Genomic DNA, 24845 nt, shown 5'->3' on the forward strand with positions numbered 1-24845 from the left:
TTTGTGATCCCATGGACTGTAGCCTGCCAGGCTCCTCTGTCCATGGAATTCTCCAGACAAGAATACTGAAGTGGGTTGCCATTCTCATCTCCAGGAGACCTTCCCGACCCAGAGATGGGTTCAAACCCTCATCTCCTGCATTGCAGGCAGATTCTTTACCCTCTGAGCCACCAGGAAAGCCCAAATGTATATTGTGCTGTATGTCAATTATATATCAATACAACTGGAGAAAAAAAGGAGACTAAGACAAGGCTATGCACAGATGGAGGATTATGTGAGGACATGGGAAGAAGACAGCCACCTGCAAGCCAAGCAGAGACCTTAGAAGAAACCAAAGCTACAAAATCATGATATCCTGTCTCCAGAATTGTGACAAAATAAATTTCTGATGTTTATCCCACCCAAAATATCTGTGATATTTTGTTGTGGCAGCTCTAGCAACCAACCTGGAGATGAGAAAATTGGCTTCCCATGTGGAAACAAAATGAAACTGGAACAGTATCTCATACTCTGTGCATACATACAACTCCTGACAGAATACAAGTTAAATATGAAAGCAAAACACTGAAACTATTAAAAGATAATACATGGAAATCCTTTATGATATCAGAATGGAGAAAGATTTCTTAACAAAACACATAAGTAAACCACAAATGAAACGATAAAGGAAAAACTAGATAAATTTTATGTCAAAAATAAAGCCTATGGGATCAACAATTTTATAAACAAAGTAAAGCATATATTGACAGAAAAAATTAAAACATATATTGCATATTGAGGATTAGTAAACAATATACATTCAGCTCCATGAACAGATAACACAATTGAAAAATGGCAAAGATAATTGACAATTTATGGAATAAAATCCCCAAGTGGTGTAAAAATGTGTATGCTTCAGCAGTGATTGTTGACACACATCCTTGTAAAATAGGGAAGAACAAATCTGACTCCATATTTGATCTGTTTCTTTTACTTTAATCTTTGTATTCTATTGCTTTTGCTACAATAGTGTTGCCTATAGTCTAAAATTTACAGGATAACCCATTCTCAAGTCTCTGCCCTTTAAAGGTGTAACACTTTTCTATTCACACAGAGATAAAAAGTTGCAGAAGAATAACATTTCTCTTATTGGAGGTTTAAATGAACATTTGACCAGACCTACATGAACAGCTCTGAGAACAAAGGATTCCAACACTAAGAAGTATGCAAAAACCAACCACTCCCCCTCTCCTTTCATTATAAAAGAAGCCTGAATTCTAACTCAGGTAAGATGGTTCTTATAAAACTCAATATTCAAAAAACTAAGAACATGGAATCTGGTCCCATCACTTCATGGCAAATAGAAGGGGGAAAAGTAGAACCAGTAACAGACTTTATTTTCTTGGACTCCAAAGTCACTGTGGATGGTGACTGCAGCCATGAAATTAAAAGATACTTGCTCCTTTGAAGGAACGCTATCACAAACCTAGACAGCATATTAAAAAGCAAAGACATCACTTTGCTGACAAACGTCTGTTAGTCAAAGCTAGGGTTTTCCCAGTAGTCATGTAAAGATGTGAGAGTTGGGCCATGACTCTTTGGTTGAGCGCTGGAGAATTGATGCTTTCGACTTGTGCTGCTGGAGGAGACTCTTGAGAGTCCCTTGAACTGCAAGGAGATCAAACCAGTCAATCCTAAAGGAAATCAACCCTGAATATTCATTGGAAGGACTGATGCTGAATCTGAAGCTCCAATAATTTGGTTACCTGATAAGAAGAGCTGACTCACTGGAAGAAACAAAAACAAAACTGATGCTGGGAAAGATTGAAGGCAAAAGGAGAAGAGGACGGCACAGAATGAGATGGTTAGATAGCATCACCAACTCAATGGACATGAGTTTGAGCAAATTCCAGGATAGTGAAGGATAGGGAAGACTGGTGTGCTTTACAGTCCATGGAGGTCACAGAGTCAGATATTATTTAGCCACTGAACAACAACAACAAGATGGTTCTTTGGGACACTAGTCCACCATCTTCTCTGTCTGCTGACCTTCCAAATAAAGTCACTATTCATTGCCCCAGCAACTCACCTCTGGATTTATTGCCCTGTCATGCAGCTGCCAGCATGAACTTGGACTCGCTTGTGTTCTGCATTTTAAGTATTAGTTTAGTTTTTCCGTGAATAAAATAATTAAATTATAGTGATTTAATTATTTTTCCGGGAAGTAGGTGCTTTGTTTTGGCCGTGCCACTCAGGCTTGTGGGATCTTGGTTAGTTCCTCCACCAGGTATCAAACCCGAGCTCCCTGCAGTGGAAGCAAGGAGTTCTAATCACTGGAGCACCTGGAAATTATCAGTATTAGCCTGGTTAAAAAAAAATCTGAATCCTGAGTATGGATCCCTTGTTTCTAAATCCTAATGATATTCCACCTTTAAGCAGCATAGTGGTTTAATAGTTGAAATGGATATTTTTTCAATCAGACTAAATTAGGAAACAACTTTTTTAATTTATATTTTAAAACCTATAATGTATTTTTTCAGTTAAACATTTTTTTCATTCATCGAGGCAATATCAGTTTTTCCCTTTAATTTATTTACTTATGTTAATATATACCCTGATTACCCTTATAGTTCTAGAATAGAATCCACTTGGTTTCTAGTCTACGAAAATATTTCTATTTCTACAAAATATTAACAAAATATCCTACAAAAAATTATCTGTTGATAACTTCTCAGTATTTTTGCATGGGCAGCAATAATCAAGTTCTGTCTGTGCTTTTAAATCATAGTTTGTCCATTTTGGTAACTTTATGCTATTAAACAAATAGAAACTTTTCCTTCTTCTAATTCCTCTAAAACAATTCAAATATAAGAGTTTTCTGATCACTGGATGTTTGAAAGAATTCATTGGAAACACAATGATGGATACTTTTCGGCACAGATTCCGTGATACTGTCTTCATTTTTATTCACGTCCAGGTTTTCCCGTTTCTCGGATCAAATCTGACACATCTACTCCTTGAGAACCATAAAGAATTTAGAATTTATTAATACAGAGTGGATTCTCAATCCCTTAAGTGTCTGTGGCTCTGCATTTTCTTTTTTCATCCTACCTTTCACTCTCTTTTAAAAAAACTATAGCGACTTAATTATAACCTACCCCACTGCACTTGAGTTATAGATTAACTGCGCTTTTTTTTGTACTTTGCTATCTGTTTTCCATAAATGTGTTAAAATTATTTTTCTGTTTTCTCCAGGACCGACCCACGTTCCAACGACGCCTGACGCTGCGTGTCCCAGGTCCTCCTGGGAAATGTAGTTCGGCAGAGCCTTTCCCGCGCGCACGCGCAACCCTCTGCAGCCGGCTTGGCCCCTCTCTTTGTCTTTCGCCACCACGCGAGAGGCCACAGTGCGAGTGTCCGCGTGCTCGTGCGCGCGCTGTTCCCCGGCTAGGCTCCAGGCCGTTGGGAATCCCGCGGATCTGCCCGGGTCGCGCAAAGCCCGGGGGCGGGGCGGTCACTTGGGTCCCGGTCCCCGTCGGCGCGTCCGTGGTCCGAGGCCTTTTTTGCAGGTTCCGGGGCTGGATCCCTGTGGGGCGGGCGGCGGGGGCTGAGAGGGCTCGCGGGGGCCGGCTGGGGGTCGTGCCAGGGCTGCAAGTGGGCGTCCGCATTTCGGTCTGGGTCTCAGTGGCTGGGTTGCGGTGCACCGGTGGGCTCTAGCGGTGGGGGGAGGCCCTTCCTCTGCTGCGGCCAGTGCTCAGAGCGCCTTGACGTTTCCTTCCAGACCGGCTCGTACAGGTGGTGTCTCCCACGCGCGTGCCCGGCCGCGCGCGACCTTAGGGACACACGGCCAGTCGTAGGGGCCCCCTGGGAGTGTACGCGGGGCGACCCGATTGTTCGCCTCCATCCCGGCTCCACCCAGCTTGCCTCTGCTTTTATCAGTAGGATTTTTTCCGAGGCGTCTCTACTAACAAAAAAGCCAAACAACTTTGACAGTTGCTAATGCGATGAGGACAGCGTTGGCCTCAAGCCTTGTTTCTGACTCTGACCCACAACTGCCACTTGAATCAGTCAACTCACAATTTCTGAGTCTCAGGCTTTTCATCTGAAACCGAGGGAGTGGCAAGAAATGACCTGTTCTTCCCTAGCTTGGAAGCTTTTTGCAGTCATTAAAACACATTATTTTATTGGTTACTTATTGATTCATTACTGTTTGTTTCAGCCACATGGTGCTGGACTGAAACTACTTTGCTTGCCTGTTTTCTTGGGTTAAGGATTTTAAAATATGTTCACTGTCCGTCAGTTTAGAGTGTATTGATAAACAGGTTCAAATGAAAATCATTCATAATCCAATCAACAGGAAATAGTCACTGCTACGCTAACGTTTTGTACATCTTTTAGTCAATAAATGTGTGTATATTGTTAATAACCTTATTTGTTCCCTTTAAGAAAAAAACAACAAAATTGGGAATATGCTACATATCCTACTTAAAGCCCTTACAATCTATCACAAATATGTTAAGTTGAAATATTTTGTCCCAAATGGAGAGTTTGACCTTTCTGGGGGAGTTCTTTCAACTTGCCCCTGAGATCTTTCTCTTCTTTTTCTCCTTAGTCTGCCCTGCTGCCATCATCTCTGGACAGGGGACTGTATCATGCGTGTACTGGGAACATAAACAGGGACTCCCAAGACATTTGCCCATCCCTCTTTCTACAGCTGTTGTGGGTCTTTGGTCACAGGCCCTGGGGTAGACTGCATGGAACCAGTGGCCCCAATCTACCATTCGTGCATATATCATCTGTTTGGGGCACATGAACTTTTGTGCAGTATTACTTCTGTAATGAATGCTGAATGCATCAAAAAAGACAGCATGGTGTATAGAACATCTGGCACATAGTTGTTGTTTAGTTGCTACATTGTGTCTGACTCTTTGGGGACCACATGGACTGCAGGTGGGCAAGGCTTCTCTGTCCTCAAGATTTCCTAGGCAAGATTACTGGAGTGGGTTGCCTTTTCCTTCTCTAGGGGATCTTCCCAACACAGGGATCCCACCTGTGTCTCCTGCGTTGGCAGGCAAGTTCTTCACCACTGAGCCACCAGGGAAGCCTGGCACATGATAGGTGTGAGTAAATGTCACTTTTCGTTGTTCTTTTTCCCTTGTAATTCCACAGGACTTGATGCTGAGTGGGAACTTTGGGATGATGATGAAGGTGCCCCTTCCTCCTGCAGGTGAACGTGAGCATGTCATGGGGAGAACTGCAGTCCTGTGCAGGAAACTGCTGAGGTAAAGTCAAACCCATGAAGTTAAAAGGGGTCAAATTTTATAGCGGAGGGGTAGGCTTCCATTTGCTGAAGGAACACATGGAAAGTCAAGCTTTCTCAGGGAGAGCTGTCTCAAGAGCCAACCTGCAAAAACATTTGTTTAAATTAAATGAAAATAAGGTCGAATCTATTGTGCTGAGCAATTAATATCAAAATTTTAAAAACTACCACACTGATGGCTTATCACACTTTTTCCACCTCAGATTCTTATGCCTCATTTCAACATTTCTCTCTACTCTTGATAAATTTTCACTGAAACCCAACTAAACTTTGCCAAGTAGTTTCTGACAAAGGATATTTAAAGATCACATTGTGAATTTGGCTGTCTGCTTAATTTTTATTCCATGAAATAAAGTAACACAAAGGAAATAACCTATTTATTTACTAGAGGTGTATCTTCCTTGTCTGGGGTATGTGTGTATGTTTGTATTATGATTGACTTTTCTTGAACCACACAGAGGTTATTACATTTTTTAATGGTTAAATCTGTTGGCTTTTAAGTAAAATTTTTTGACTTTTGCCTTTGTAGCATGTGTAGGGACATGTCCCCCAAATTACACCAATACTCACTTGTGTTTTCTTTAGGCACTATCATGGTTTTCATTATTTTAAGTTCTAATCCCTCTGAAAGTTGACCCTTGAAAAATAGGGGTATGAAATGCATGGGTCCACTTATATGCAGTTTTTTTTTCAGTAAATACCACAGTACTGTGTGATAAGTGGTTGGTTGAATCTGCAGATATGAACCTTGGATATAGAGGGCTGACTATAAAATTAATTATGTGAGGATTTTTGAATGCATGGGTGGTGAGGTGGGTTAGTGTCCCTAACCCTCAAATTGTTCAAGGGTCAACTGTAGTTTGTTGTAATATATGAGATAGACATCTGGCTTTATTTTCTTTCAAGTGTTAATTACTTCTCCTATTCATTAAGTAATCAGGTTTTACTTTGGGTGTGAAGTGCCACATTTATTGCATGAGAGGTTTACATATTTGGGCTGTTATGCTTTATTTAACTGTAAATCTTTTCTGGAGACAGTATGAAATACTTTTTTTTAAATATAATTGTACAGTATATGTTAATATTACATGGACCTATTTACACTCATTATCTTGTGTTTACCAAAATGTCCAAAGCTGTTCCTGTACCTTTTTTCCTCCCAGGTGAACTTTAGAATTGCTTGTTAAAAAAATTTTTTTGAGATTGTGATTGGAATTGACTAAAAATATAAATCATTCAGGGCTGAATTATGCAGTCTTTCTGTCCTAGAAAGACCAATTTGTGTGTGAGGAAGTCTATTTTTATAGTCCCCATTGGTGGTTTTAGTTTGCTTTAGCCTATGAACTGTATACATTTCTTGTCACGTATATTTCTATGTTTTATGTATTTTTTTTCTGATATGCATAGATTTTTTTTCTACCTTTTTATTTGTTTAAATAAGAAGGCTGTTGATATTACAGTACTATGTCTGCTGATCTGGAAAGATGGTTTGCATAGTGGGAAGAAAGCAAAAACTGTTTTTAAATGTGACCTTATATTTTTGTTAAAAATATCCAGATTGTTTATACCACCTCTTAAGAGTGGTTATGTTTGGTCACAAGAAAGAAATTTTTCTTATTTAGTTTATATACATTTCTAAGTTTTGTCATCATATTTTACTTCTGTAATAATAATTATGTCTCTCTTTGTTTAGTTCTTATGTGTGCCATTTCCAGTTCTAAAATGACTATATTTTCACAATTTAGGGTATATAAAGGAATCATTTCTTGTGTAACTAGAAAGAACTTCAATATATATTTCTGAGTTGATACCAAGGGCTGAATCACAGGAAGACATGAAAGGGAAGAGGTTGGTGTTTGAAGTGCTGCTTTAGTGTGACATAGGGATGAGCAGGCTGTTCTTCATTTGTGTTTCTGTGGAACTAAGGTGACAGAATGTGTACATGGAAATAAGAGCAAATTCTGGGATGAATGGTGAGTGTGTGAACATACGTGTACATGAATACACACAAATAACTTTATGATTTTGGAAGTAAATATCTTGAGTGTAGGGCTTCCCAGGTGGTTCAGTCATAAAAGAATCCACCTGCCAATTGAGGAGATGCAGGTTTGACCCCTGGGTCAGGAAGATCCCTGGAGAAGGAAATGGCAACCTACTCTAGTACTCTCGCCTGGGAAATCCAACGAACAGAGGAGCCCGGAGGGCTATAGTCCATGGAGTTTGAAAAAGAGTCAGACACAACTAAGCAACTAAATGACAACAACCCTGAACATAGCAAAAAAGAGAAATAGCATTCATTTCTGATACTTAATAGTTGTGCAGTCATTGTCACACTCTAAGTTTCATTTTTTGTTCTATAAAATGGAGATTTTAATGCTTTTTTGTCAAATGCCTTTTGGGTTGTTTGTGAGGGTTGTTACAAAGTGCTTAGTGTTTTGTCTTATATATTGAAAGCACTCAGATGTGAGAGCTATTGTTATTGCCAGGAACTAGTCACTTTCCCTTTAATATCTCATTTATTCCTCAGAATCCCCATGGCATTACATAGTGGTTAAAGAGTAATTCTCCAGAAATATATAATCTCTATGCATCAAATAACATAACTTTAAGCATATAATCCAAACATCAACAGAAGTACAAGGAAAAACTGGCCAATCAGTAATATTAGGAGAATTTAACATACTTCTTTTAGAAATTGATATGATTGGCAGACATAAATTAGGAATGTTATAGATTTTAAACCTTAGTTTCCTATTTGTTCTTACCCAAAGTCACAAAGCCAGAAAAAGGAAAAAGTTGATTAAAACTCAGATCTGTTTTAATACAAATCACATAAGCTTTCCAAAAGTCTATCTGTCAAACACAGAGCTGCCTTGTCCTTCCCAGCACCTGTTCCTCAATGTCCTCGGTGGACATTAACTGGATTTTAGGATTACTTCTGCTGAGTAATCTTTATCTGTGTGCAGAGACATAGACTTCTGCCATTCTTTTGTATCACATTCTATTTCTGTCCCTGGTAGTCCTGTGTCAGTTATACAGAAAACACACTCTGGCGTTAGATGATTATGAATTCCTATTTCCTAGCAAGAAAGGAAGGTATTTTAGGTGCACTATGAATATACCAATTGAAGTGCATTGGTCCCCAGGTTCACAGATCCTGGTTCCCCACAAATAAGCGTGCTCATGTGAGACAAGAAAGACATTCCCAGCAGAGAAATTCATTCCTGGTGTTAGAGACCTCACTCCAGAGCTTCAGGGTAGAAGCAGAGGCCACAGGACTGAACAAACCTCAGACTTGCTGATCATCTCACACAGGCTGCAGAAATGACCATGTTACAGGTGAGTTTGTGTTTATTCCTCATTATTTTTCCAGGGGATTAGAAGAGGTAGGTAAGACTTGAGTGAAAAAGGAAATACTACATTGTTAAGAAGTCAGGGGAAGATACCCTCAGAATGGATGATCCAGACTGGGACAAAATCAAAGCAGTGATGCAGTAACTATAGGGCCTTGAGAAGTTCTTAAAGTTTCAATTTTTGTAAGCCTTCGTGTCCTACATAATTACTGAATGAGCTATAAACTTCTCAAATTCTCGACAAGTGTAATAAATATATGAATTGTATTATCCAAAGGAAAAAACAGAGTTCTTCATTGAAAGTAAGTATTTATTGGTCATTCCTTGGGGAAGCCTTTAAATAAATAATATAGTGGTAATGTCCTCAGGAGAAACATTGTAATAAATACAAGAGTATGGAAGCCATTTTTCACGGTTTTCCACAGAATGTGACCTAAAGGTAGTATGCCAAAGCCGAACTTAATCACTATAATTATTTATTTATCTACCTCTTAAGTTGTGAAGCAGAATTCATATGGAGAAAAATTCATAAAATGTTAAAGTGCAGCTTAATGTGTTATCAAATGAATACCCATGAAACCACCATTTCATTTCAAGAAATTGAACATCCCCTCCCAATCACAGCTTCTTCCTGACAGAGGGAATCAGGACTCTAGCTTCTGTAACCATTTCCTTGCTTGTCTGTTTAGTTTTACTCCTAAGGGTTTATTTGCAAACACTGCAGTTGGTTTTGTCTGCTGTTTTGCATGCTCATTTGTGTTTTGCTTCTTTCACTGTCACTTTCATTTGTTTCTGAGATTCATTGCATTTACAACCTCTTCGATGAAGGCAGCTTCTTCTTTTTTAAGAAATATACATTCCATTTCCTCAGTTTATTTTTTTCAAAGCTTTAAAAAAAAGTTTATTTACTTGGCTGTGTCAGGTTTTAGTTGTGGCATGTAGGTTCTTCCTGCATCTTTTCAGGATCTTTCATTGCAGTGCACAGACTTTCTGGTTGTGGCACATGGGCTCAGTAGTTGCAGTGTATGGCCTTAGTTACTCCACAGCATGTCGAGTCTTAGTTCCCAAACCAGGACTCAAACCTTGTCCCCTGCATTGCAAAGCAGATTCTTAACCACTGGACCATCAGGGAAGTCCCTGAAGGCAGCTTTTTAGTATCATCAAATCCAGCCACTATCAAGTTTCCATTAGTCTCATAAATTCATAAGTTGTCATTTGTTTGCATCAGACTCAAGTGAAGTTCATACAGTGCAGTTGATCTGTCTCTTAATTTTGGCACTGCGTATTTTTTTCTATCCAAATCATTTGTTGAAGAGGCCAGGCCATTGATCTGTAGTTTCTCACTATCTGAAGGCTCTGAATAAGTGATGTGGTGGGTAATGTATCCCCATGGTGTTACTGGTGTGTTGTCACTTGTGTTTCCTGTAAATTGGTAGATTCAGAGATGTGCTGTCCAGTACTGAAGCCACTGGCCACATACGACTGAACTTAAGTTAAATCCCTTTGTCACGGTTGTTCCCTCTCAAGTGCTTAGTAGCTACAGATTGGACAGCCACGAACTGGGTAGCACAGGTAAAGAATGTTTCCATCATTACAGCAAGTTCCACACTGAGGTTTGATCAGGTTCAAGTGTGACTTCTTGGCAAGAATGCTTCAGAAGTTGTTGTGGTACTTCTTTCAGGAGGTACGCAATGCCCACAGGTCTCTCTCTGTCTTGCTATGGCTTTAAATGATCACTGCTTGTATGGATCATTTCATTAGGAGCTGCAAAATGATAACATCCTCCTTGTAACGTTTTTTCTTATTTACTAACTAGAATGCTGTTCTCTAGTACCACAAAATACCTCAAGGCTCAGTTTGTACATCTGCCCTACAATTAGTAGCTTAAAATTTTGTTATAATTTTAAAAGTATGGCCAAAACATGGAAATATACTAGATTTTTGCATATTGGCTTGGTATTCAGGAACTTCATAAGCCCATTTAAACTAACTAATAATTTTTCTTTAGATTTGGTTAGATTTCCATGTTTATAAAAATACCAGCGATACTTTTTTTTAATAAAAAGAAATTCCACTGACTTCCTAGTTTGCTAAGACTTTCTGTAACAAATAAATGTTGATTATTTTTCAATTTTTGGTGTGTTGTTTCATCTGTTTGTTCTTTTTCATACTTTTATATTCTCACTTATGAAATCTAGTCCTTCTTTTTGAAAAACATAAATGTGCTTTTTTAAAGCTGTTAGATTTTTCTGTTATCTGTAGCTCTTGTGATGTACATTCTTCCACTTACAGATATGTTTTATCTGTATCTACTGAGGTGATAATATGTTTTTCCTTAATCTATTAATATAGTAAATATCAATGATTTTTTTTTAAGTATTAAATCAACCTTGAATTTTGGGGATAAACTCCAGCTTATTTTTGATATATTTTCTTCTTTATATTTTGTTCAGTATAGTAGCTTGGTGATATTGCTTAGGATTTTTACATCAGTGTTCATGTGTAACTTGGCCTTTGCTTTTCCCTTCTTGCGGTATCCCTATTGAGTTTTGTTATCAAGATCATGCAAGTGTCAAAAAGTTTATCAAAAGTTGCTTCCACGTTATATAAGAGTTTAATAAAGTTGAAATTATTTCAGCATTAAATGTTTATAAAATTAACTGGTAAAACCATTTTTTGTGAGATTTAAACTCAGGAGACCAGTTTTCCACATGGCCAATGCATGATTTGTAAAATCATTAATGAGTAAATGATCCATTTAAGAAGCAAGATAAAACAATAGATTTTAATGTGACCGTGTGAGAAGTTCACATCTTCAATGTATACATTGCAGCTCATTTTTGTGAGACCAGTTGATTAGTTTTGATGTGATATCAAAGAATGTCCACAATGAACTAATTCTAATTGTTGTAGGGTCTTTTGGATTTTCTTTATGCAATCATGCCATCTATGACAGTTTTACATGTTGTTTTCAATATTTATACTTGTTCCTCGCATTGTATTGTTCTGACCTCCTGCAGTACTTTGTGGACTAGAGGTGGCATTAGGAACACCCTTGTCTCATTAGGAACACCCAGGCCTGCACTGTACACTACATAGCACATCATAGGTGCTCACCTCTGACACCAGCCACCTAGAGTTAGCACAGACTCTGCAGGGTGAGAGCACCATCCCCAACAAGAGTGCCTTCACTTTAGTTGATAGCTGTAAGTTCAAGAGTCCTCAGGCCACACACAACACTTCTGTTTAACTGGCTGCAAATTTGGGGGGTTCCTATGACCCCCTCAGGTTCAATGGAACAGTTCACAAAACTTAGGAAAGTGCTATACCTAAAACTAGTTTTATTACAAAGGACACAAGTTAGGACCAGCCAAATGAAGAGACACAGAGTGAGGTCTGGAAGGGTCCCAAACACAGAGCTGCTGTGCCCTCTCCCTGTGGAATCAGGATACATCATTCTCCTGGCCTGTGTCTGCTTACCAGCCAGAAAGCTAACCTGAGGCAGAAATATCCAGAGTTTTTATTGGGTGTCCACTATGTAGGTGTGATTGATTAAATCCCTGGCCATTTGGTGGAACTCAGCCTCCAGCCCTGTCTGCTTCATGGAGGTTGGACTGATAGCATCTCTCTGAAAGCCCCAACCCTCCAATCCAATGGTTGATTCTTCCAGCATGGCCAGTGCTCACCTGGAGACTCCAGCAGCCCACCATGAGTTACCTTGTTCCATAAACTCAGGAGGGACCCACCACTAATAGCACAGAAACCTGCCATCCCGAAAAATGGCACAAAAACCAGTTAGATAACCTATAACCATTAGCTTCACATACTGTTTAATTAAAATTAAGTAAAATAGAAAAGTGAGATTCGAGTCACCTTTGACATATTCAGTAGACACTGGTGGCTGCCAGTGACTATATTGGATGATATAGATATGAGCATTTCAGTCGTCACAAGAAATTCTATTGGACAGTGCTGTTCTAGTCCTCAGAGACCAAACACTCAGTGTTGTACCATTAAGTATGAACCTAGATAGCATATTGAAAAGCAGAGACATTACTTTACCAACAAAGGTCCGTCTAGTCAAGGCTATGGTTTTTCCTGTGGTCATGTATGGATGTGAGAGCTGGACTGTGAAGAAAGCTGAGTGCCAAAGAATTGATGCTTTTGAACTGTGGTGTTGGAGAAGACTCTTGAGAGTCCCTTGGACTGCAAGGAGATCCAACCAGTCCATTCTGAGGGAGATCAGCCCTGGGATTTCTTTGGAGGGAATGATGCTGAAGCTGAAACTCCAGTAATTTGCCCACCTCATGCGAAGAGTTGACTCATTGGAAAAGACTCTGATGGGGGCAGGAGGAGAAGGGGACGACAGAGAATGAGATGGCTGGATGGCATCACTGACTCGATGGACGTGAGTCTGAGTGAACTCCGGGAGTTGGTGATGGACAAGGAGGTCTGGCGTGCTGCGATCATGGGGTCGCAAAAAGTCGGACACGACTGAGCAACTGAGCTGAACTGAACTGATGATGCTAGCTGTACATATTTTATAGATTATGATTATCAGATTAAATTTCCTTCTATTTCTAGTTTGTTGATAGTATTTTACAATGAACAGATTTTCACAATATGCCTTTTCTGCATTTTGAAATGATAATGGCTTTTCTCCTTTATTCTGTTAATATAATAGTGATTTCAGAATCAATATCTTACATAACTGAAAGAAACTTCATTTGGTCAGGCCACATTATACTTTTTATGCATGTGTGTGTGTGAGTTGCTCAGTCGCGTCCAACTCTTTGCAACCGCATGGACGGTAGCCCTCCAGGCTCCTCTGTCCATGGGATTCTTCAGGCAAGAATACTGAAGTGGATAGCCATTCCCTTCTCCAGGAGGTCTTCCCAACCCAAGGATCAGACCCAGGTCTCTTGCGTTGCAGGCAGATTTTTTACTGTCTGAGCCACCAATGAAGCCCCTTTTCTGCATGGCTAAATTCAATTTGCTAACACTTTGTTAGGAATTTTGATTCTCTAAGAGCTTGTAATGTTCTTTTGTTGTGTTCATGTCTGATTTGGGATTAGAGGTCTGCTGGCCTTACAAAATGAATTGAGAAGTTTGCACTGTTTATTCTCTGAAAGAATTTATATGAGATCATTTTATTTATTCCTTGAATGTTGGGAAGAATTCACCTCTGAAGCCATCTAAAACTTGTGGTTTTTTTGAAGGAAGGTTTTTAATTGTGAGTTAAAGGACTAATTCAGACCTTCTTTCTTCTGTCACTTTTGAGTACATTGTCTTTCAAGAAATATATCTATTTTATCTAAGTTGTCATGTATGTTGGCATAAATTATCTTTTTAACACCTTTATTGAACTATGTCAGTAGGGTCCACTGATATCACTGACAAGTGTATAATTCAGTAATTTTTTTAGTAACTTTATATTATATAACCATCATCACAATCCAGTATTAGAAGGGTTCTATCATCCCAAGAGAATCTCTGTGACATTTGCAGTTGGTTCCTCCTTCCATCCCCAGCCTGAAGCAACCACTAATTTGCTTGCTGTGTATACAGGTTTTCCTTTTGGAAATATCATATAAATTGATTTTTATAAAAGCATAATCTTTTGTTTCTAGCTTCTTTCAATTAGCATAGTATTTTTGAGGTCCATCTATGCTTTAGTATATGTCAGAAACACAGTCTTATTGTTGAATAATATTCCATTGTATTGAATATATCATTTTTTACTTATCCATTCACCACTTGATGGACACTTGGAATATTTATACTTTTTGGTATATTTGTTATATAAATATATTTTTATAAGTAGTACTAATATGAACAATCACTTATAAGTATTTTATTAATCAAAGTATAGGTGATTTACAATGTTGTGTTACTTTCAGGTTATAGCGTTTATATGTATATGCATATATATATATATATATATATATATATGCTTTTTCAGATTCTTTTTCATTATAGGGTATTATAGATATTGAATATAGCTCCCTGTGCAGGTCCTTGTTGGTTATCAATGGGATTTTATATATAGTAGTGTGTATATGTTAATCCTAAACTTCTAAGTTATCCCTTCACATTTCCCTCCTTTCCCTTTTAGTAGCCATAAGTTTGTTTTCTATATTTGTGAGTTTGTTTCTGTTTTATAAAAAAGTTCATTTGTATTACTTTTTTAGATTCCACTTATAAGTGATATATAATATTTGTCCTTCTCTGTCTGACTTACTTCTCAGCATGATAATCTCTAGGTCCATCCATGTTGCTGCAAATGGCATGATTTCATTCTTTTTTATGACTGGTATTCCACTGTGTATACAAATACCATATCTTTATCCATTCATTTTTCCGTGGGCATTGAGGTCACTTCTATGTCTTGGCTATTGTAAATAGTGCTGCTGTGAACTTAAGAGGCACATGTATCTTTGCAAATAAGAGTTTTAATCTTTTCTGGATATGTGCCCAGGAGTGAGATTGCCAAGTCTGTGGTAACTCTGTTATTAGTTTCTTAAGGAGCCTCTGTACTGTTTTCCAGAGTGGCTACACAAATTTACATTCCAACCAACAGTGTAGGAGGGTTCCATTTGCTCCATGCCCTCTCCAGCATTTATTATTTTTAGACTTTTTGATGATGGCCATTCTGTCTACTGTGAGGTGATACCTTATTGTAGTTTTGATTTGCACTTTTTTAATAATTAGTGATGGTGCACATCTTTTCATGTGCTTTTGGACCATCTATATGTCTTCTTTGGAAAAATGTCTACTAATGTCTTCTGCCCCATTTTTTTGATTAGATTGTTTATTTTTTTGATATTGAGCTTTATGAGCTGTTTGTATATTTTGGAAACTAAGACCTTGTCAGTCACATCATTTGCAAATATTTTCTTCCATTCTGTAGGTTGTCTTTAAATGTTGTTTCTGGTTTCCTTTGCTGTGCAAAAGCTTTTATGTTTAATTAAATCCAATTTGTTTATTTTTGCTTTATTTCCATTACTCTAGGAGACAGATCTAAAAAACTATTTTTGAGATTTATATCAAAAAGTATTCTCCCTGTGTTTTCCTCAAGGAGTTTTATAGTATCCAGTCTCACATTTAGGTCTTTAATCCATTTTGAGTGTATTTTCGTATGTGGTGTTAGAGAAGGTTCTACTTTCATTCATTTACGTGTAACTGCCCAGTTTTCTTAGCACTGCATATTGACAAGATTATATTTTCTTTGTTGTATGTTTTCCCCTACTTTGTTGTAGATTAATGACCCTAGTGTGTGGGTATGTTTCTGGGCTATCTAGTTCCATTGATGTATGTATATGTCTGCTTTTGTGCCAGTACCATAATGTTCTGATTACTGTACCTTTGTAGTATAGTCTGAAGTCAGAGGGTGTGATTCATCCAGCTCTATTAAAGATTCTTTACTGATTATTTGGGATCTTTTATGTTTCTATACATATTTTAATACTATTTGTTCTATTAATAGTTCTGTGAAAAATTGCCCTAATTTCATAGGGGTTACATTGAATCTGTAGATTGTCTTGAGTATTATGGTCATTTTAACAGTATTGATTCTTCCAATGCAAGAACATAGTGTATCTTTCCATCTATTTGTATCACCTTTTTTTTCATCAGCATCTTGTAGTTTTCAGAACACAGGTCTTTGCCTCCTTAGATCAGTTTATTTCTAGGTATTTTATTCTTTTTGATGCAGTGGTAAATGGGATTGTTTCCTTAATTTCTCTTTCTGATATTTCATTATTCAGTTCAGTTCAGTTCAGTTCAGTCACTCCGTCATGTCTGACTCTTTGTGACCCCATGAATCGCAGCATGCCAGGACTCCCTGTCCATCACCGTCTCCCGGAGTTCATTCAGACTCACGTCCATCGAGTCCATGATGCCATCCAGCCATCTCATCCTCGATCGTCCCCTTCTTCTCTTGCCCCCAATCCCTCCCAGCATCAGAATCTTTTCCAATGAGTCAACTCTTCGCATGAGGTGGGCAAAGTACTGGAGTTTCAGCTTTAGCATCATTCCTTCCAAAGAAATCCCAGGGCTGATCTCCTTCAGAATGGACTGGTTGGATCTCTTTGCAGTCCAAGGGACCCTCAAGAGTCTTCTCCAACACCACAGTTCAAAAGCATCAATTCTTCGGCGCTCAGCCTTCTTCACAGTCCAACTCTCACATCCATACATGACCATAGGAAAAACCATAGCCTTGACTAGACGAACCTTAGTCGGCAAAGTAATGTCTCTGCTTTTGAATATACTATCTAGGTTGGTCATAACTTTTATTCCAAGGAGTAAGCGTCTTTTAATTTCATGGCTGCAGTCACCATCTGCAGTGATTTTGGAGCCCCCCAAAATAAAGTCTGACACTGTTTCCCCATCTATTTCCCATGAAGTGATGGGACCAGATGCCATGATCTTAGTTTTCTGAATGTTGAGCTTTAAGCCAACTTTTTCACTCTCCTCTTTCACTTTCATCAAGAGGCTTTTTAGCTCCTCTTCACTTTCTGCCATAAGGGTGATGTCATCTGCGTATCTGAGGTTATTGATATGTCTCCCGGCAATCTTGATTCCAGCTTGTGTTTCTTCCAGTCCAGCATTTCTCATGATGTACTCTGCATAGAAGTTAAATAAGCAGGGTGACAATATACAGCCTTGATGTACTCCTTTTCCTATTTGCAACCAGTCTGTTGTTCCATGTCCAGTTCTAACTGTTGCTTCCTGACCTGCATACAGATTTCTCAAGAGGCAGGTCAGGTGTTCTGGCATTCCCATCTCTTTCAGAATTGTCCACAGTTTATTGTGATCCACACAGTCAAAGGCTTTGGCATAGTCAATAAAGCAGAAATAGATGTTTTTCTGGAACTCTCTTGCTTTTTCCATGATCCAGCGGATGTTGGCAATTTGATCTCTGGTTCCTCTGCCTTTTCTAAAACCAGCTTGAATATCAAGGAGTTCATGGTTCATGTATTGCTGAAGCCTGGCTTGGAGAATTTTGAGCATTTACTAGCATGTGAGATGAGTGCAATTGTGCAGTAGTTTGAGCATTCTTTGGCATTGGCTTTCTTTGGAATTGTAATGAAAACTGACCTTTTCCAGTGCTGTGGCCACTGCTGAGTTTTCCAAACTTGCTGGCATATTGAGGGCAGCACTTTCACAGCATCATCTTTCAGGATTTGAAACAGCTCCACTGGAATTCCATCACCTCCACTAGCTTTGTTCGTAATGATGCTTTCTAAGGCCCACTTGACTTCACATTCCAAGATGTCTGGCTCTAGATTAGTGATCACATCATCATGATTATCTGGGTCATGAAGATCTTTTTTGTACAGTTCTTCCATGTATTCTTGCGTATATAGAAATGCAGTGGATTTTGGTGTATTTATTTTGTATCCTGAAACTTTACCAAGTTTATTGATGAGTTCTAGTAGTTTTCTGGTGGCATCTTTAGGACTTTCTGTGTATAGTATCAGGGACTTCCCCAGTGGCTCAGCAGTGAAGAATCTGCCTGCACTGCAGGAGACTTGGCAGTAGACAAGGGTTCAATCCCTGGGTTGGGAAGATACCCTGGAGAAGGAAATGGCAACCCACTCCAGTATTCTTGCCTGGGAAATCCCATGGGGTCCCAGACAGAGGAGCTTAGTGGGGTGTAGTCCATGGGGTTGCAAACGAGTCACATATGACTGAGCAACTAAACAACAATGTATAGTATTATATCTTCTGAAAACTGATAATTTTACTTCTTCTTTTCAGATTTGGACTCCTTTTATTTCTTTTTCTTCTCTGATTGCCATGGCTAGGACTTCCAAAACTGTTGAATAAAAGTGGCAAGAGTGGGCATCTTTGTCTTGTTCCTGATCTTAGAAGGGATACTTTCAGCTTTTCACCATGGAATATGATGGTAGCTGTGGGTTTGTCATATATGGCCTTTATTATGTTGAGGTATGTTTCCCCTATGCTTTCTTTTTGGAGTTTTTATCATAAATGGGTGTTAAATTTTGTCAAAAGCCTTTTTTGCATCTATTGAGATGATTATATGGTTTTTATTCTATTGTTTGTTAATGTGGTATATCATGTTGATTGATTTGCAGATACTGAAAAATCCTTCTCTTCCTGAGATAGACTCCTTTTGATCATAGTGTATGATCCATCCTTTTACTATATTGTTGGATTCACATTGCTAGTATTTTTATGAGGATTTTTGCATCTATGTTTATCAGTGATATCAGCCTGTAATTCTCTTTATTTGTGTGTGATACCTTTGTCTGGTTTAGGTATCAGGGTGATGATGGCCTCATAGAATGAGTTTGAAAGTGTTCATCTGCAAGTTTTGGAATAGTTTCATAAGGATAGGTATTAACTCTTTAAATGTTTGGTGGAATTCACCTGTGAAGTCATCTGCTCCTGGACTTTTATTGTTGATAGTTTTTAAATTACTAATTCAGTTTCATTACTGGTAATTGATCTGTTCATATCTTCTATTTCTTTCTGGTTCAGTCTTAAGAGATTATACTTTGCTAAGAATTTTTCCATTTCTTCCAGTTCAGTTCAGTGACTCAGTCGTGTCTGACTCTTTGCATCCCCATGGACTGCAGCACGCCAGGTTTCCCTGTCCATCACCAATTCCTGCAACTTGCTCAAACTAGTTGGTAATGCCATCCAACCATCACATCCTCTGTTGTCCGCTTTTCCACCTGCCTTTAATCTTTCCAGCATCAGGCTCTTTTCTAATGTCAGTTCTTTGCATCAGGTGGCCAAAGTACTAGAGCTTCAGCTTCAGCATCAGTCCTTCCAATGAATATTCAGGACTGACTTCCTTTAGGATTGACTGGCTTGATTTCCTTGCAGTCCAAGGGACACTCATGAGTCTTCTCCAACATCACAGTTCAAAAGCATCAATTCTTTGGTGCTCAGCTTTCTTTATAGTCCAACTCTCACATCTATAGATGACTGCTGGAAAAACCGTAGCTTTGACTAGATGGACCTTTGTTGGGAAAGTAATGTCTCTGCTTTTTAATGTGTTGTCTAGCTTGGTCATAGCTTTTCTTGAAAAGATGCTTTTCAAGGAACAAGCATCTTTTAATTTCATGGCTGCAGTCACTATCTGCAGTGATTTTGGAGCCCCCCAAAATAAAGTCTGTCACTCTTTCCATTGTTTCCCCACCTATTTGCCATGAAGTGATGGGACCAGATGCCATGATCCTGGTTTTCTGAATGTTGAGTTTTAAGCCAGCTTGTTCACTCTCCTCATTCACTTTTATCAAGAGGCTCTTTAGTTCCTCTCAACTTTCTGCCATAAGGGTGGTATCATCTGCATACCTGAGGTTATTGATATTTCTCCCTGCAATCTTGATTCCATCTTGTGCTTCATCCAGCCCAGCATTTCACATGATGTACTCTGCATATAAGTTAAATAAGCGGGGTGACAATAAACAGCCTTGACATACTCCTTTCCCAATTTGGAACCAGTCTGTTGTTCCATGTCCAGTTCTAACTGTTGGTTCTTGACCTGCATACAGATTTCTCAGGAGGCAGATAAGGTGGTCTGGTATTCCCATCTCTTGAAGAATTTTGCACAGTTTGTTGTGATCTACACAGTCAACGGCTTTGGCGTAGTCAGTAAAGCAAAAGTAGATGTTTTTCTGGAACTCTTGTTTTTTCCATGATCCAGGGGATGTTGGCAATTTGATCTCTGGCTCCTCTGCCTTTTCTAAATCCAGCTTGAACATTTTGAATTTTACAGTTCACGTACTGTTGAAGCCTGGCTTGGAGAATTTTGACCATTACTTTGCTAGCGTGTGAGATGAGTGCACTTGTGCAGTAGTTTGAGCATTCTTCGGCATTGCTCTTTTGGGGGATTAGAATGAAAACTGACCTTTTCCAGTCCTGTGGCCACTGCTGAGTTTTCCAAATTTGCTGGCATATTGAGTGCAGCACTTTCACAGCATCATCTTTCAGGATTTGAAATAGGTCAACTGGAATTCCATCACCTCCCCTAGCTTTGTTCATAGAGATGCTTCCTAAGGGCCACTTGACTTCACATTCCAGGATGTCTGGCTCTTTGTAAGTGATCACACCATCATGGTTATCTGGGTCAGGAAGATGTTTTTTATATGGTTCTTCTGTATATTCTTGCCACCTTTCCTTAATATCTTCTGTTTCTATTAGGTCCATACCATTTCTGTCCTTTATTGAGCCCATCTTTGCATGAAATGTTCCCTTGGTATCTCTAATTTTCTTGAAAAGGTCTCCAGTCTTTCCCATTCCATCGTTTTCCTCTATTTCTTTGCACTGATCACTGAGGAAGGCTTTGTTATCTCTCCTTGCTATTCTTTAGAACTCTGCATTCAGATGGGTATATCTTTCCTTTTCTCCTTGGCCTTTCACTTCTCTTCTTTTCTCAGCTATTTGTAAGGCCTTCTCAGACAACCATTTTGCCTTTTTGTATGTCTTTTTCTTGCATTTCTTCCAAGTTGACCATTTTATTGGTATATAGTTACTATATATAGTTATATAGTTGTAGTGGTCTCTTATGAGCCTTTCTATTTCTGTAGTGTTGGTTGTAACTTCATTTCTGAGTTTATTGATTTGGGCCCTCTCCCTTTTTTCCTGATGAGTCTGGCAAAGGTTTGTCAGTTTTGTCTCTTCAAAAAACCAATTTTTAGTTTCGTTGATCTTTTCCTTATTTTTTTCCTTCCCTTATCTCTATTTCAGGTATTTCTCTTCTGATCTGTATGATTTCTTTCTACTAACTTCGGATTTTGTTTTTCTTTCTTTAGTTGCTTCACATGTAAGGTTGGCTTATTTATTTGAGATTTTTCTTGTTTTCTGAAGTAAGCTTGTATCACTATAAACTTCTCTCTTAGAACTGTTTTTGCTGCATCCCGTAGGTTTGGGGTCATCATATTTTTATTTTCATTTGTCTCTAGGTTTTTTTTTTTTCCTCCTTGATTTGTTCAGTGGTCCATTGAATCACTGGCATATTACAGCTTCCATGTGCTTGTGTTTTTTGCAGTATATTTTTTCCTTGCAGTTGATTTCTAACCTCAACCATGTTGTGGTTGCAAAAGATGCTTGATATGATTTCAGTTTTCTTAAAATTATGCAGGCTTGTTTTGCAGTGATCTGGAGAATGTTCCACATGCTTTTGAAAAGAGTGTATATTCTGCTGGTCTTGAGTGTAATGTTCTCTATGTTTATATTAACCAGTTTAGTCTAATTTGTTTTTTAAGGCCAGTGTTTCCTTACTGATTCTTTAGTCTACATGATCTGTCCATTGATGTAAGTGGAGTGTGAAAGTCCCCTATTTTATGTGTTTGTGTGTGGGTGTAATATATAAAACCAGTGGCCCAGCGGTAAAGAATCCACCTGCAATGCAGGAGACACAGGAGATGGCAAGTTCAAACCCTAGGTCAGGAAGATCCTCTGGAGAACGAAATGGCAACCCACTCCAGTATTCTTGTCTAAAGAATCCAGTGAACAGAGGAGCATGGTGGGCTACAGTCCATAGGGTTGCAAAGAGTTGGATATGACTGAAGTGACTGAACACAGCAGCACAGCACATTATTGTGTTACTGTCAGTTTCTCCCTTTATGTCTGTTAACATTTGCATTATACATTGAGGTGCATATGTGTTTACAATTATTATATCTTCTTCTTGGATTGATCCCTTAATGATTATATAGTGTCCTCTTTTGTCTTGTAACAGAGAAGTTCTGGATTTGTTTCTGTAGGTCTCCTTTTTCCTGTCTTTTGTTCTCTTCTCTTGTGATTAGATGGCTCTCTTTAATGTTAGGCTTGTATCTCTTTTTCTTTTCTGGTTTGTATATCTATTACAGATGTTTTGATTTGTGGTTACCATGAGGTCTTTGTATAGCAATCTGTATATATAAGTGATTGCTTTAAGTTGCTCATCTTTTAATTTCAAAAGCCTCCATTTATGTTCTCCTCCCCTCACAGTTACTGTTGTTACCATATTTTACCTCTATTTTATGATCCCTTAACTGCTTATTGATAAGTGATTTTACCAGCTTTGTCTTTTAACCTTCTTACCAGCTTTGTGTGTGGATTACCAGCTTTACTGTGTATTTATTTGCCTTTACTGGTGGACTTTCTCGTTTCTTAATTTTCTTTTTCGCCTTGAGACATTCCTTTGTCATTTGTTGTAAAGCTGGTTTGGTGGTGCTGAATTCTTTTAGGTTTTCTTTAGTCTGTAAAGTTTTTGATTTCTGTCAAATCTGAACAAGATTGCTTGGTAGGCAGAGTATTCTTGATTGTAGGTTTTTCCCTTTCATCACTCTCAAAGTGTGTGATGTGCTGTTTACAGTCAGGTTTCTTATTTTCTGGTGGTATTTTGAATTTTTAAAAGAGTATGTTTGTGCTTTCTTGTCATCTTAGGAGACTTTGGGACAGAAATCCATCTTGATTTAAAATCCAGATACCACAACTTCCCTAGTGGTCCATTGGTTAAGAATCTGCCTGCTAATGTAGGAGATGGGGGTTCGATCCCCGGTCTAGGAAGATTCCTCATGCCATGGGGTAACTGAGCCCATGCACCACAACTACAGAGCCTACACTCCAGAGCCTGTGAGCCGCAACTACTTAAGCCTGCTTGCTCTAGAGTCTGCATGCCACAACTAGTGAGCCTGCATGCCACAACTACCAAAAGCCCATGTGCCCTAGAGCCTGTGCTTTGCAACAGGAGAAGCCACCACACTAAGCAGCCCGTGCACTGTAGCAAGAGAAAGGCCACACACAGCAACAAAGATCTAGAGCAGTCAAAAATAAAAATAAATAAATAAAATTAATTTTTAAATATCTGGATATCTTTCTGCAATGTAAATTAGGTTATATCACTTCCATCCTGTAAAAGCTCTAATGGGTAATTGTCAGCAGTGAGAAGGTTTGGTAACCACATCTGCCTTGCTCCCACTGTGGCCTGCAGTCCAGTCACCCCAAGGTACCCTGGGACCTTGTCTGACTGAACTGTTTATACTGTGTTACCCTAGCAGTTTGGGTCCCCATTTTGGACCTGCGGTCACTCAGAATGCTTTTGCACCCCCTTTTCTATGGAAACCACTACTAATTTCCTAAAACTTTATTTCATGTATCACATCTTCAGTAGAGATATGATATGATATGATATGATATGACCATAGATGGAGTGCTGGGCTCCCTCTCTGACCCATGTCATGCCCTCACTGGCCTTTCTGCCTCAACTCTTAAAGCAACTTGCTTTATTTATAAGTGTACACATTTGTATATGTCTACAACCTAAGAAGTTTTTGAGGATATTGTTTTATTATCTTTCTTGTGTTGCCGCCTCTTCTGGTGCCAAATTTGACATTCAGTGAAAACTTTGTTAGTGGTTTGGAAAATTTAAAGTCATGTACTTCAGTTCTCATGTAAATGAGAGGATGAAAGAATGCATAATTGCCTTTTATCCCACAAAATACACTGCAAAAGTTGGGACCCAATAGACATTCTGTAACTTGCCATGATAAGAATGATGTGTTTAAGCTCTGATACTTGTTTCCTATATCACCTAGTGATTTCTGCTTCTGATTCACTAGGACTGTGCTCTTACAGGGGTCATTCTCATTTGAAGATTTATCTGTGGACTTCACCCAGAAGGAATGGCAGCTACTGGACCCCCATCAGAAGGACTTATACAAGGATGTCATGTTGGAGAATTATAGCAGTCTCGTGTCCCTAGGTAAGAAAAGCTACCCAGGACTTCCCTGGCAGTCCAGCAGTTAGAACTCTGTGCTTCTACTTCAGGGGGGCCTGGGTTCAATCCCTGGTCAGGGAACTACGATCCTGAGAGCTTTGTGGCATGGGCAAAAAAAGAAAAACTTCCCAGAAGATCTCATATTGTGTCTAGTACCTTGCTTGTTCTTTTTTAGTTTCTGAGAGTTCTGGGACTTGCAAATTTTTTAATGATTTTGGACCTAAATTTTAGAGATCAAAGTTCTTGGACTATGACAGTCCCAGGGAAAGTATTTGAACCTCACCTTCCAATAATGAAGTCTTAATTTCATTGTGCCGCCTCTGAAGCTAATAGCAATAGTGGTAGTGAGGCTCCTGAGGCTTTGCCAACAAAGGTCCATATTGTCAAAGCTATAGTTTTTCTAGTTGTCATATATGGATGTGAGTGAGAGTTGGACCATAAAGAAGGCTGAGTG

General features: G+C 38.8%; 1 protein-coding gene across 5 annotated transcripts in view; it reads left to right on the forward strand.

The window, feature by feature from the left end:
- Window positions 1–3340: 3340 nt before the first annotated feature.
- Window positions 3341–24845, forward strand: part of ZNF84 (zinc finger protein 84) — a 29856-nt gene continuing 8351 nt past the window's right edge. The window contains exons 1-5 of one of the 5 annotated variants that reach the window (XM_040251485.1): window positions 3341–3548; window positions 5149–5261; window positions 7045–7147; window positions 8446–8638; window positions 24250–24376. In XM_040251485.1, coding sequence (XP_040107419.1) covers window positions 8624–8638; window positions 24250–24376 — 142 coding nt within the window. In that variant the 5' untranslated portion in view covers window positions 3341–3548; window positions 5149–5261; window positions 7045–7147; window positions 8446–8623. Of the gene's footprint in view, window positions 3549–5016; window positions 5262–7044; window positions 7148–7521; window positions 8639–18414; window positions 18604–24233; window positions 24377–24845 lie in introns of those variants that run through there. The other 4 variants (XM_040251486.1, XM_040251487.1, XM_040251489.1 and 1 more) reach the window with 4 other exon arrangements.

This window comes from Oryx dammah, unplaced genomic scaffold, assembly GCF_014754425.2.
Source record: "Oryx dammah isolate SB20612 unplaced genomic scaffold, SCBI_Odam_1.1 HiC_scaffold_12, whole genome shotgun sequence".
In the NCBI taxonomy this organism is placed as follows: domain Eukaryota; kingdom Metazoa; phylum Chordata; class Mammalia; order Artiodactyla; family Bovidae; genus Oryx; species Oryx dammah.